Source organism: Protopterus annectens, chromosome 2.part1, assembly GCF_019279795.1.
Source record: "Protopterus annectens isolate FY-2018-M chromosome 2.part1, PAN1.0, whole genome shotgun sequence".
In the NCBI taxonomy this organism is placed as follows: Eukaryota; Metazoa; Chordata; order Ceratodontiformes; family Protopteridae; genus Protopterus; species Protopterus annectens.
In genome coordinates, this window is record NC_056729.1 from 1,878,639,726 (window position 1) to 1,878,655,006 (window position 15,281).

At 37.8% G+C, this 15,281-nt stretch overlaps 1 protein-coding gene across 1 annotated transcript in view; it reads right to left on the minus strand.

The window, feature by feature from the left end:
* The window catches only part of LOC122795057 (PC-esterase domain-containing protein 1A-like), a 239,306-nt gene that overhangs the window by 205,224 nt on the left and 18,801 nt on the right, over positions 1–15,281 (minus strand). The window contains exon 3 of the mRNA XM_044063633.1: positions 3,205–3,284. Within this exon, the coding sequence (XP_043919568.1) occupies positions 3,205–3,284 (80 nt within the window). The remainder of the gene's footprint in view (positions 1–3,204; positions 3,285–15,281) is intronic.

The following is a 15,281-nucleotide window of genomic DNA, read 5'->3' on the forward strand; positions in this document are numbered from 1 at the left end:
ATTTGCACTGAAATCTGACAGTAAGGTTTTGCTTTCTTTTTCAGTGTCTAGGAGGGATTTCACTTCGTCTACATGGGATTTTGCATTTAATCCAGAGAGTGAAATCCTGAAAAAGGTGAATTTAAGAATATCACTTTAGTATCTTCTGAAACATTTGCAAACCAGAATGTGGCATGCACTTCAGATAGGAATACCAGTAATAATGGTGGTGTTGCAGACAGCTGCAAATTGGGAATGCAATTTTGGTATCAAAAGTCCATCTGACAGCTTGTCTCATTAAAACTGAATTACATATGTAATGGCCCTCAAGGAAAAAGGAAGAGGACACTTCCGTAACAATCCAAACCCCCTAGATTCAGGTGAATGGACTGCAGGACGTTATGGAGATAAAGCTTTCTTAAGGAGTTGTTCTGCAGCTATAGTCTCCAACAGTTCCAGTGTTTATGAAACTGAAAGAACCTTGTTTGGTTTCATGGATACAGAAGTGACAGTACTTGGGCAGTCCCATAACATAATGGTGGTTAGCTTCAACTGTTGGGAAGGTACCAAAATACAAGACTGGTCCAAAAGGCTTCCTATAATGTTCTCTGCAAGAGGAGGGGGAAGTAGGGTTCAGTGCAATTCTGCTTCATTACATCACTTCTAAGACCTCACCAAATCTGGGCTCATCGTGAGTTGAAAGGGAAGCAGCCACCTCCTTGTCTTCAACATTAGGAGTTGGGGCCTACGTGGGTGAGTCTATGTGCACCCTCTTGCGTGTGTGCTTTCTGGCTATCCTCAGTGGTGATGCATCCTCAGATTTGAGGATTAAGCACAGCTGAGGTTTGAAATTGGGTGAGCACTGCACAGGCTCTCGGGACCTTCTATTTCACTTTTTGACAAGAGACAGTGCAATAGTCTAAGAAAATGATATACTGACTGAAGAGACATCCAAGTCGAAGCAGATACTGAAGGTAGCCAATGCAGAGGTGTCAGGACGATCAATGCTGGCATCCATTTCATACTCGGTGCAGAAGGCATTAATGCACACAACCAAAAGCCATATACCATTCTAACTAGCACTAACATCAAAACTCTGGCCTGACACTAGGTTTACAAGTGTCAGTGCAAAGTTCGACATCAAGAGACTATGCCAATGGTATAAGCAATGATGGCTCTGCTAAAGCAGAATCACTGATGTCAAAATCTGAGTCAAGAACCACAGCAAACAAGTCCCCAGTTGTCAGCATCACTGTCATGTGGACCAATGTCAGTATCCTCACATGTGCATTGGTAAGTAAAATAAGGAATACCTAGAGGAATGGGGAAAAGGATTCTGCCACAGAAGCTGCTGGGATGATGCCAAAGCATCTTCTGCTGAGCCCACTAAACTGCTTCCACATGCCTTCGTACAAATATGATGCTAGTTAAGTGAAAATATCTTGCAGAAGATCATCTAAACATTAGGAAAAGAGATTTTTCTGTCAGATAAAGAGAAATGTTGCGATTTAGACATTAGGGTATGAGACTTGCATTCCGGGATACAAACACGGAGAACTTCCTCTATTTATTGCTTTTTTTATGCTGAACAGGAGAGGAAGATTATGATTGGTCAAGTTTTTGCTTCAACCTATGTTTTTGAAGTCTAAATGAACCAGAGATATTAATGACTGCCAGTTCTGAGGTAAAGGACCTCAGTTTTGATGAATCTTTTGACTAAACAGGCTGAGGAATGGGCCAAAATTATTTCAACTGCAACTTGCTTTGACAATCTCTTAAGACATTGTGGGTAAAAATCTACCAAATTTCACATCTGGGAGCAATGTAGAGTTTTCACTTGTCTTGGGGCATTGTTAGCAAACTTACATTTCTTAAAAGTTTTGCTCTGCAACAGTACATACAGCGTAAACACACCAAAGTACAAACAGAACGAATAGCAGTAGTAGCTGCAGTAACAGAAGGGATGAAAAATTCCAGTGGGCATAGGAATGGAACTCGGAAAGAAAATAAAGCATCTCCAAAGAGGAAAAAAATAAGCAGTTAAACCTGTAAAAGGTGCAAGAAGCTGTGAGTAAAATAATGCAGAAAATAATGTACTCATGAACTTTCAATAAAAATGACCACAATACAAAAATAGAAGTACTGACTGTTCTGCTGAGAAATACCTGGTAAGTAAACCCATAGTTGGTGCAACACAGGTGAAAGAGGGAGTTAGCAGACTGGAAAACTTTCCAACACAAGAGTTATCTTAATGACCAGTGGCATTAGTCCTGCTGTTAATGACAGTGGACCTCCTTTTATCAGAGCACTCCATTCTCTTTTTCTCATTTTGCATTTTACTTCCCCAACGTTAACAGACAAAAGTTTTCTGTTTTTTTCTCCACAGTTTCATAAAGGTTTCCTGACATACTACCCATATTTTCCAGGCTTTAACTCCCGCCCTCCCTACCATTGTTGGACTAAGTCTGAGGACAGACGGTTGGGTGTCCAACTTAGCTTGGCAATTTCTCTGTCACCACTAGGTCTGTCACCCAACCGTCTGTTCTCATACTATCACAACTGATTCAGTAAAACCATGATGCTCTCCTTGCTACTACAGCATTTGACAATCTAGGCTCAACAGTCCAAAATGTGATTGAAATGGCTAGAACAAAACCCGTGGGACCCATATAGATACACACATGTACGTATAGGTGCATTTAAAATTTCCTGAGCTGTTGGAAAAGAAAAACTGAATCCCAACCCAGTGAATTGCTGGAAATGAGAGTACAGAACCTGTCCCTACCCCCACAGGAACCATGCTGAACTCCATTCCCAACTTTCACTTAGTCGGTTTTGTTGAGCTAAGGTTTGCAGAATTGCAATTCAACAAGTTTTATATGTATTTTACATGCATACACACACTACCCTGTAAATGTACACACTTTTCCAAATTGCTTTCGGAATTGATGTCATAAAACTACAGAAAAGGGTGCAATACATACCTTGCAATTTGCCAAAGGGTTCATGACAAAATGTAAATGTTACATCTCCAGTGTAAATTTGCGTACAACTCCTAAGCAATGCTATCTTATTCTCCATAAGGGTATTAAAGAGAAAGATGGCTTAAGAATGGAGCCAGCCTTTGTGAGTGAGAATGCTACAAAACCATCATATATCGCTCATCTGTGTTGCTGTCAATAGCATTCCTACCATTTTTCAGAAGGTTGTACCGTCTTCCCTTACCTTTGATTTCAGTTGAGCATTTGTTGCAAAGTTGTTCCTCTGCAGGTGCACCACTAGGTCCTTGTATACAGAACGCTGAACTATTCAAAGAAAAAAAACGAATTCAGTTCCGTACACACACACACACAAACGATTACATTAGACACATTATGCACAAACGATTACATTGACACATTTTTATATATATATATATATATATATATATATATATATATATATATATATAAATAAATCATGCACACAGCTAGCATTACATGATTTAGGACAGGCAATGGGCTTGCTGATCTGGTTTCAAGACTACCTATCCAACCGCCAACAAGCAGTTAAGTGGCATAATTCCCTCTCCCCCTTCTCCCAGTAACAGTAGGTGTACCACAAAGATCCATACTGGGACCCCTACTATTTAACATCTTTACAAACACCCTCCACACCACCACCCAGCAAGATACAATAGTCCAATATGCAGATGATACTACACTGATCTGTTCAGCGCCCATACTCCAAACACTCCTGACTAAAACCCAAGAGGCCTTCTTCAATATCGAAAACTGGTTAAAAAACTCACAACTAATACTTAACCCCAAAAAGACTCAACTTATGCTTTTCCACCTACCAAAACTATTGACCTCTGCTCTTTTCTGTATTAATTCTGCCAACACCACCCAAATCTCCCCAGTATCACAAGCTAAACTTCTTGTGTAATACTTGACCAAAACCTAAAGTATGACAAACATATAGCACAGACCATATCCAAAGTCCATAAAAACTAGGAACCCTATACCGCTGCAAAAACTATTTAACCCAGGGGTTCCCAAAGTGTGCGCCGCCGCACCCTGGGGAGCTGCGGCTTCCTCACAGGGGCGCCGTGAACTAATAAGCTTAGCCACAAAATAAACCACGAACTAATAAGCTTAGTTACTAAGCTTATTAGTTCGCAGTTTATTTTGCGGTCACGCTAAAGGTTAACAATGTCCTTCAAAAAATGTCACTCATCAATACATATCCTTTAAAAACTAAATAACTTACTAGAAAACAGTTAATGGTTTAGATAATATGGTTAACATTACTGCTGACAGTGAAGTCTGGAGTATCCCAGCCAATGAGGGTGTTTAAGAAAATATGTGACCTAGTACACAGCCCAATGACATAACTTTTGCATCATCATTCTGTTATCCTAGGATTATCGCATGCTTTTCCCCAGTTTTCACAGGACAGACCCAAGATAGGCACTTGTGTTCTGTGAAATTATAATAATGGAAATGACAGAAATCCCGCATTTTAAAACTAGTACTTTCTAACTTTCCTATGAATGTTACATAACACGATTCTGCAGATGAAAAAAACATGACATGAAATAGCGACAACTAAAACTCTACAACAGTGAATCATAACTCTGGCAATAAAGTGAACACTTATGTCATGTGTAAGCACACATTTCTGTAAAAAATGTCCCGTGATGGGTTTCTGAACAGGTGGCAGTCTTATTAGCGGTGCTGCCCATTACTTTTGAAAAGAAAAAAAAAACAAAACATAACCTGGACAGGGTAACTTCCTCACGTCATTTATATCAACAGTGCCCATCCTACCTCTCAATCTCTTGGTCTACGAAATCTGGACAAAGCCTGACGTAATGGGAGTAAAAAGGCTCAGAAATATGGACAGATTTTAAATATTGTGCTTATAAACTTCGAAAGCTGCTAGAATAGCAGAATACGTTCTGTATTGGATGCATTTTTAAATATATAAAAGAATCTCGTTATGGACTTTTATCAATATTTAATTATTTGTTTTGTCATAAATTACTTGAATTGTTTTGACATTTTTAAAATCAAATAAGTTTTTTTAAAAGAAATCTAACTTCTTTGCTTGTCATAGTCTAGTAATTGTATTAAATGCAATATAAAAAGTTAATTTTCATTACAAACTTTCAGTTCATCACCTTCAATTTTTGTTTAGAGTCCACAGTAAAGTGTTGTGCACTGTTAGGACTTGCTGAATCACAGGCCGCCCTTCAGTAACGGCTTTCTTTTGTCTAGATCAGGCATATAGATTAACAGTAAATAGCAGCTGTGAAACCACCAACTTTCTTTCTTTAATTTAACTACCCCTTTGGAAGGAGCTAATACCTACTGAAGGCCAACTTATCACTGATTTTGTTTGTTCAGTTTAACTTTATATATTACTTGAAACCCGTAGCAAGACTCTTTCACACACGGGTACTTCTGGACTGAGCGTTTTCCCAGTTATATGAATTCCGACTAGTATGGCGTGACATGAGGATTTGGTTATTGTTAATACACATCTTTCAGACACTTCCACTTCTTTTGATGTGGTAGAAAATGTGAGTTTCAAGCATACATTGTACTCCAGAATTACAGTAAGAGTTGCATTTTTACTGGACTACTGTATGTAACTTTGTACTGCATAGTACGGATATGTCTTTGAAAAGGGATATAAAACAGTTTTATGTTGACTGCTCAGGAGATGATAACTTACCACCACCAAGTAATGCACATAAAACTTACAGCAGATGTTCTGTCATGTGGCGGGAGGGTTACGACTCTCAGTATGCTTCACAATTTCCCATAATTTTCATTTACTATTAATCAATGGAGTCATTATCTTCCTCATCTGCGGGCTATTGGTGTGCTGAGGGTTATCTGGTTGTTCTATACTAGGTCAGTTCGTAAAATAAATGGTGAACAGTATTTGACTGAAATCTGGATGTGGGCTGTACCAGAGTCAGGAAAAGCACTCTATATGCTGCCAGCATGGAATGCTGTTTTCTTACTTTTTCACCGAGAGTTTATTCAAAACAAATTTTTTTTAATGTATTGTGCTTCAAGGAAACTGGATTAGCAGAGAGAGTACAGTACACTGGTGTGATCGGGAATGGTATTATCTTTGGTCACTGATACCAACAGGTGCTTAATTTCAGACCTTCAGGCAAGCTACCAGAACAAAAATCTTACAGGTTATCATCTGTGATGTGACATGAAATTTGTAGTCCCTTGGCATGACCACATTGGTGAGAAAGACTAACTGAGCAGATTAGCAATTGGCACAGTGCAAAAAACCTTACTAGAAATCTGAGATTTAGAATTAGATGTGGGCTCTGCTTTCATCTAGTCTGTTGTTAATGAATGCTTCTTGCTTAGACTGCCTGCTGGATAGAAAATATCTGTATTTAAAGGGGGTTAGTAACAGAGATAGAAAGCTAATACCGCTGATCCATTTAGTCTTTTCTTAGCTTGTTTTAACTACATTTTCTGTTTAAGAAAAGTTGAATAAACTCACTCTGCTTCCCAGAAATGTATACAAGCTATGAATGTTCCACTGAGTGTCATGTGGAGATCTACTGACTAACAGTGTTCTTTGCAGTATGCATGAATGATTGTGACAATTTTTGAAAGATACTTGCCAAATAAAATGCCTTTGACACATTGTTTGAACAACTGCAGTCTGTGGAACTGCACTTTGCTGTGTGAACTAGGACTTCCTGGCGATCATATTAATGTAAACCAGCTAACAGGAAACACTGGGAGATAGCTGACTGGGAATAGAATCTGTCATGCCATAATAATCTTGAGTGAGCTTCTAACCTTGCTTTTAAAGGGAGTATTTTCTTACCCCTGAAAGTTTGCAACCTCAGGGCTAGCTTATTTAGAGTTGTGGGTGGTACAGGTTTATAGGGGGGTGCATAGGGGTTGCCTTTCTTGCAGCAATGTTTGTTAAAATATAATTATTGCATTGTTTTTCTGTGACATTTACTGCAATGTGGTTGTGCCTAAAGTTGATTATTGCTTTGACAGCTATCTTTAAATTAATTCATTTATTCATTTGAATTTGTTTACCAAGGTGGAGCACTGATTAATTCTGACCACCTTCAACCTCAGCCTTTTTAAATTCAAAGTAGTTTGTTTTTTGCTCATATCTTGCAGCACATCTTAGCCCAAAGGCTTAATCTCACAGTGAAAAAAATAAATACAAACAAACAAAAAAATCAAAAGCTAATCACCTGAGCACTGATCTTTGTAGGTTAAGGCAGGGAATGCAAATGACATGTCACTATCATGCTAAATAACTCAATGGAATTTATAATGCTGAATTACTGACTGTTCTAGTCAGACAGCGTACGTCTGACATTGTTCAGTGTACCTGCGACATTGCTGTTCTTTACTAGTTAGAATTTCACAAGGGGGGGGGGGGTAGGTCGCATTGGGAAAACCTGGATTCAACAAGGGAGCAGAGAATCTAACAAGTTTGGAAACCACTGATCTAACCAAAAGCACCAAAACTACTATATCCAGAACTCACCTTCTCTCTACACTGCTTTATGCATCCCCTGTATTAACAAGACAGACCTACACAAATTGTCCATGTGCTATAATAAAATAGCTAGATTTGCAACCAGCTCTGTTTTCTGCTCCCACCACTGTCGCTCACTAAAACAATTAAGGTTGGCTAGAACTCGCCAACTTACTGAACTATAAACAACTCACCATGGCTCATTACTTGCTGTACCACCCAAACAAGATTCCTGATCTCTCAGGCTTACTCAACTTTCAAAATTCTGCTTGCCAACTACAATCCACAAACAAAGCCCTTCTTGAAGTAGCTAAGTATAGACACAGTGCTGGTGAATCCCTCTATTCCTACACAGTTGCTAATATCTGGAATTCTCTTTCACCAGATATCAGATTGCAAAAGAGCAGTCCCATCTTTAAAACCCAATTAAAAGCCCACCTCAATCTCATCTAGAAATTAACCTGTACTAGCCATCGCTAGCCCTACTACCACCATTCAGATAAATCTTCCTCTGGCACTACTCAAAAGGTCAAACATGTAGAAAAAAAAACTACCATAACGAATTGTGTTTTTAAATATATGTATATAACTGTATATACTGCTGCACTTTCTTACTCAACTACATTATATTTTCTGTTTTACTATTGCACACTTCTGTAACTTCTCATCATACTATGCTATAAAATACCACTGTTTGCTCTATTAACTTGTTCTAATCTCCGACTTATATTTTTATCATATATGTGGAGCTTTTGTATTTTGTTATGATTGTCATGTATGTGGAGCTTTTCTCCCCGGGTCTCTGCTGAAAACGGGCACCTGATTGCCCAGTCAGACCAACCAGGTAATCAAATATAAAATAAATAAATTACTTTAAAGCAGTCTACGTTTCCTCAATGCACTGACAAAAGCTTGTGACCTAACAAGTGCAGCTCTAAAGTCTTGTACCACAGAAACAAATAAAAGGACAAAATCTCAGATCTACATGACTATGTTACTTAACATACATGCCAGAAGTCAGATCAACTTCAGGACAGCTGAGAGAGAGTGACAGCAAAATAAAATGCACACACACTATTTTGCACTGAAAATAAGTATGATACAATGCAAAGTTGTCTTACCCAACTTCAAAGGTTATTTATACTGGTTTACTTCAGAACGTGACAATACTTTACATTTTGGAATGGGCTTTACAAAGTAAGGCTAATGGCATTACTGTTTACAGGACTACCTGCTTTAATAAACCTCTATACAACTAAGGGGACTAATCTGAAAGATCTGACAGTTTGCTTGTATGACTTTAAATATTTAGTTATATGGACAGTTTCCCCAAGTTTCAAACTATCATGGACTTAATTACCATAAAAAAGTTACATACTCACAATAACGTCCCATTGATGTTGTCCGTTTCCTTTCTTCCTTAACAAATGCGTTTGGATCCTACCCTCGAATCGGACTCGGCAGTGATTTTCAGCTCATGGCCACTAATCCTCTCAAGTTCCTCCCTTAGCCATAATGGTCTATCCCCCAACATACCTCAGATCTTGTTTGCTGGCTTATAGTACGTTTCTAAAATTTACTTTTAACAGAAATCCATATCTGGAGCTCAACATAATGAACAGTGGTTCCTTTACAAGGTCTCGTTCTTCCAGAAGTCATTAGTTCAAATGCAGGGGGTTGGTGGGATAGAAGTTGAGGAAGAATGAAAATGGACAACAAAGATTAAACAATTATGGCAAGTACATAACTATCGGATGTTAATTTTCATTCATTCCTCAACAACTGCGACACAATCCACAGCTACCTGAAATTCCAGGAGGACTCTAAGGATATTCCTGAGCACAGTAGAGCTGAAGGATGCTCTTCCCCTCAAGACTGGATCCAATTTGTAATGAGCAATAAACGTCTAAGGATTATCCCAAGTAGTAGCCACACACATAATCCATGGAAGCTCTGGAAAAAAATATTAAAGATGCTGCCACAGACCTGGTTGAATGGGCTCTCGACGGTTTTGGTACAGAAAAGCCTTTTTTGTTACAAAGGACATACAATCAGTCAGCCATCTGGCTAAGGTTACTTTTATGACTGGCCTATCCAATTTGGAATCTGCAAAGGAGACCAACAATTTTTTGCTAAAAAATGTTCATTCTATGCAAAAAAATATGCAATTCTCTGAATGTCCAGTAAGTGCAACATATATTCACCTTTGTAAAATTTGGAAAGAAAACTGACAAATTAATAGATTGGTTGATGTTTGATTCTGACACCACCTTAGGAAGGAAGGTAGGATTGGTCCGTAATGTCACTATCCTTATGAAATACTAATTAAGGAGGTTTAGAAGACAGTGCTTGAACTTCTGACAGTCTTCTAGTAGAAGTTGTGGCTACCACAAATAGTTTTCCAAGTCAAAAAATTTAACTTGCATTTAGCTGCTGGTTAGAAAGGAGAATGAAGGACTACAATACCACATTGAAATCCCAAAACCGAGTTAGATCTTTATAAGGGGGTCTTCAAAAGGATACCTCTCAAAAAGGCTTTACAAAGTTTGGATGCAGCCAAGGAGGAGTTTTCATTCCCAACTTGAAAATTACAAATGGCGGCTAGTTGTACCTCAATAGTTGACGAGCTGCCTCAATCATTGAAAAGTTTTACTACAAACTCAAGGACACTATGTATTGGCGCTGTAAGAGGGCAAATACATTTCTGCTGTGCCCCAAAAATAAATCATTTCCATGTAAAGTTTCCTTGCAAAAGTTTTGTGGAAAGAGAAAAACATATAAAAAAGAGGGGAGAGACTGTATGCTGTCTGGCTATCAATGGAAATGGAGAAACCATGCAGTCAGTTTTAGATTTGCGATATTAAGGTGAATCATACCTGTCAGGTGAGACAGAAGGTCTGGAACTGGATTCAGACTCCAAGAAGGGTAGATTAGATGAGGCCAAAGGTAGGGGAACCAAATTTGTTGAGGCCAGTAAGAGACAATGAGGATGACTGTTCTTCAACCGGACTGCTTTCTGCAGAAATTTTGAGGTTTAAGAGACTTGGGGATAAGCACGGAGGAGATGGGGGAGCCAATCATGTAGGAAAGCATCTCTTGGTGACACTCCCAGTGGGGGTATTCGGTCAAAGAACCTGCTGCACTTGTTGAGGAGAGAAGCAAATAGCTTGCAGCATGGTTGGCACCATTGATGAAAATTAATTTCCACCACATTCTTGTTGAGAGACCACACATGAGGTAGTAGAATGAACCCAATCAACTTGTCACATATCACAATGGATCTCCCTGGAATGTGCATAGCTATCAGAAAACAGTTGGATGTGATTACCCATCGCCAAACTGAGATCTTTGACAAAGGGTAACATCTGGTTCCGCCTTGCTTGTTGATATGCCAAACCACAAAGTGTCTGCCTGAATTGCAATTGTACTAAAAGGGACAGTCTGGGAAAGCCTGCAATGCAAAGGGCACTCCTTATTTCCAGGACATAGACGTACAAAATTGACCTCTTTGGGGGACCACGTCCCCTGGATGGTTTTTCCTAGGAAATGTTCCCCTACCTAATCTGGGATGCGTCTGTGGTCACCATGGCTGTGGGCTGAGGAAGAGTGAAGGGACGGGCCTTGTAGAACCTGATCTAAGCAGATCCACTATCAAAGGTATCTTTTGCATTATTGGATAATTCTCATCTAAGCGGACATGTGCTGATGAAGAATGGACCACTGAGCTGCTAACAGCCACTGAAGAATCTTCATATGAAATCTTGCGAGTGGAATTACAACTATAGCCACAGACTTGATCGCAAGGCTTGTAGGATCAATGGGGCTAAGACTGTGGAGTTGTGAATTATTTTCCTGACCTGGAATCTGTACTCAAACAAAAAAGCAACCACTGGAGAACACTGTTAAACACTATCGGTATGAATAACTTAACAATATAATTCCGTTAAAAATACAGAAATGAGCATTTTCGTTCATATATTTCAAATTAACTTCCCCAGATACTCCACTTCTAAAACAGTAGGATATTAAATACCAGCAAGACTGGTCTCATTGGTTACCGCAATCCCATTAACGTCTAATCCAAATAAATCAAATCAATATACACATATACAAACATAAATCAAATAATTTTCAAATCCAGGTGCTTAGGATTTCCCTCTCTATTCCCTCCTTGGCTGACCTGATGTGACTCGCAGTTTGAACTCTACATTTACCTACACTAGCATACTGCAGCTCCTGCATAATGGTGTTGTCTTCTTTCGGCTTTTCCCGGTTAGGGGCTGTTACAGCAGATCAGCTGTCTGCTCATGACTGGCAGCGGAGTTTTACGGTGTCGAGTTGCCAGCTCAGCACCCAACCTTCCACAGAAGGCACACACTCACACCTAGGGCCAATTTTAGTGTGTCCAATCCACCTTTCTTTTTTCAAAAGACGCATGTCTTTGCGTGTCTATAGGATTGCAATTGGCCACCACAGTCTCCAACAAAAACTGTTTTTCTCCCAGCAATTAATCAGATTGAATTCTGGATTTACTTACACTAACATACTGCAGTGCCTGCATAATGGTGTCTACAGGATTGCAAATGGCCACCACAGTCTCTAACAAAAAAAACTGATTTTGTCCCAGCAATTAATCAAAGTAGGTTACACACACAAAAAAAGACTTGTGCTTTCTCTTAAAGTGCTGTGTAACTAGGTGAGTTAAAGTGCTGTGTAACTAGGTGAGTCACTATTTTAGTCAGCCATAGGGCTCTTTTTCTAGAGTGTTTGCTTCCTTCCCCCGTAACTAAAAGTACACAGACTCTTACACACACACACACATATATATATATATATATATATATATATATATATATATATATCTATATCTATCTATATATATATCTATATATATGTCTATATTTTTATATATATATATATATATATATATATATATATATATATATATATATATATATATATATATATATATATATACACACACACACACACACACACACACACACATAGATATATATATATATATATATATATATATATATATCTATACATCTATATATATATCTATATATCTATATATATATCTATATATCTATATATCTATATATCTATATATCTATATATCTATATATATATACCAAAAATGTCCAGCACTCAAGAAATGAAGAAATGAACAGCCGTTTTGGAGAGAAAAGGCTTTATTTAAGCCAGAACAGTCTGCCCCACAGACCGGTTTCGCTTCAACTGAGCGTCATCAGTGTGTAAAGGCAGTGACGCCAGTACGCAAATATATATACACACACTCACATATTCAGCATTTAAAGGTGCAGTCATCTAATAGCACCTTAACAGAAAATAACATAGTATCCAAGCTAAACCTACTATCTATTACAAAACAATAACCCACATGTAGCCAAATTTTCAATACGTATATACCAAGTACATCAAAGATATCATAAATCCATATATGTGCATGCACTAATACACATGCACACATACATACATATATATATATATATATATATATATATATATATATATATATATATATATATATATATATATATATATGTACTATACATACACACATATATATAAAAAAATTATATATACATGAACAAACACCCAAAAATGCACTTGAATACATATTTATACAAATCAATTTCAACAACAAAGAAGCAAAATTACCAGTGGTCATTCAGACCTGGCTTAAATAAAGCCCCTAAATTAACTATCCACCTACGTTCTTTAGTTGTTAAAATTTTATGTTTGACTACCTCTGGCTTAATCATATCAGCTACTTTGTCAATCCCTACAAATACAAAATGTGCCTTTGGATGAACTAGAATGTGCTTGTATAATGCACTTCGCATTCTCTTGCACTTAATATCACTTAAATGGGTGGCAATTCTTTGTTTAAGAAGACACGAAGTCTGTCCAATATAAAATGCGCCACATCGACACAAAGCCATATATACCACCCACGAAGTGTTACAGGTGACAAAGCAACGAATATCATACACCTTACTAGTGTTTTTAGATGTAAACGTTGTGGTTTTTGACATCAACATACAATATTTGCAGTGGCCACAATATGTACTACCCTTTCGTGATGCATCAGGTCCTGTTGAAATCACACCTCTCTTATAATGTGAGAGATGTTCACCAATATTTTTGCCTCTCCTATATCCAAACTGACACCTATTTTCTAGAATAGTTGACAAAAAAGGATCAGTATGTAAAATAAACCAATGTTTATCAATAATCTGTCTAATCAAATATGTGTTAGTAGCATAAGTAGTAATAAATCTAATATTATCGCTCTTATGTGTTGATTGTTCATGATCTTGTAGGAACGAACTCCTATCAAGTGCTCTACTCCCATCAAAAGCCTGTTTTATAATACTGGTTTGATAGCCCCTAGCTTTAAACCTAGAAGTTAAATCATATGCATTTTGTTTATAATCCCTTACATCGGAGCATATAGTTCTAATTCTCTTAAATTGTGCCTTGGGTATATTCTTGATAGTATGAGGTGGGTGGCAACTATTCGCATGTAGTATAGAATTTTTCGAAAAAGGTTTTCTATACAAGGAAGTGATTATTGTACCATCAATAGCTTTGGTGACATTTACATCCAAGTAATCTATGGTAAATAAATCTAGTCTCCCAATAAAAATAATTCCAAAATTATTGGAATTTAAATATGTCTTAAAACTTAACCATTCTTCTATACTACCCTCTACCCCTATATATTTATATATATGTATGTGTGTGTGCATGTGTATTAGTGCATGCACATATATGGATTTATGATATCTTTGATGTACTTGGTATATACGTATTGAAAATTTGGCTACATGTGGGTTATTGTTTTGTAACAGATAGTAGGTTTAGCTTGGATATAATGTTATTTTCTGTTAAGGTGCTATTAGATGACTGCACCTTTAAATGCTGAATATGTGAGTGTGTGTATATATATTTGCGTACTGGCGTCACTGCCTTTACACACTGATGATGCTCAGTTGAAGCGAAACCGGTCTGTGGGGCAGACTGTTCTGGCTTAAATAAAGCCTTTTTTCTCCAAAACGGCTGTTCATTTCTTGAGTGCTGGACGTTTTTGGTATTTGTATTTGGTGTCTCGAGCACTTTGGGGACACGTGCACGGACTTTTTGGCGTTTCTGGATATTTTGTGTCCTGTGCTGTTCCTTTTTTCAAGGCCTTTACGTGGGATTTCAGCGTTTGGGCGTACAGCTTATTGTTTTGGGATTATTACAGTCGCTTTTTACTATGGCAGTTGGACGTGATTTCAAATCATTCCTTCAACAGTTAACGGAGGATAAGGATGATGTTTCGATGTTTATGTCATCGGAACCAAGCAATAACATTGCGAATTCTGATACTGAAGTGAATACTGGCATTAAGGTACAATTTCGGAAGCTATGTGATTTAACTAAGAAGGTACGTTCTATGGTGTGGCATAATAAGTTACTTAAGGCTTATTTGCAAGCCAAAATTGTTCCAAGGGGACAGAGTGCGAATAGAACCGGGTCTTGGCAAGGAATTTTTCTGAATTTATTAAGAAATGGCACGACACACAGCTAGCGGCCTCGAATATGTTCATGGCATTACTTGTTGAATATTATGATAAACAACTTTCAACTTTATTTCTAGAGCTTAATGAATGTCAAGAATGTATTCTATTGCTAGAATCTATGCCAGACTATCAATATTTGCACAAAAAGTTTATGGAAGATATTGAAATAAA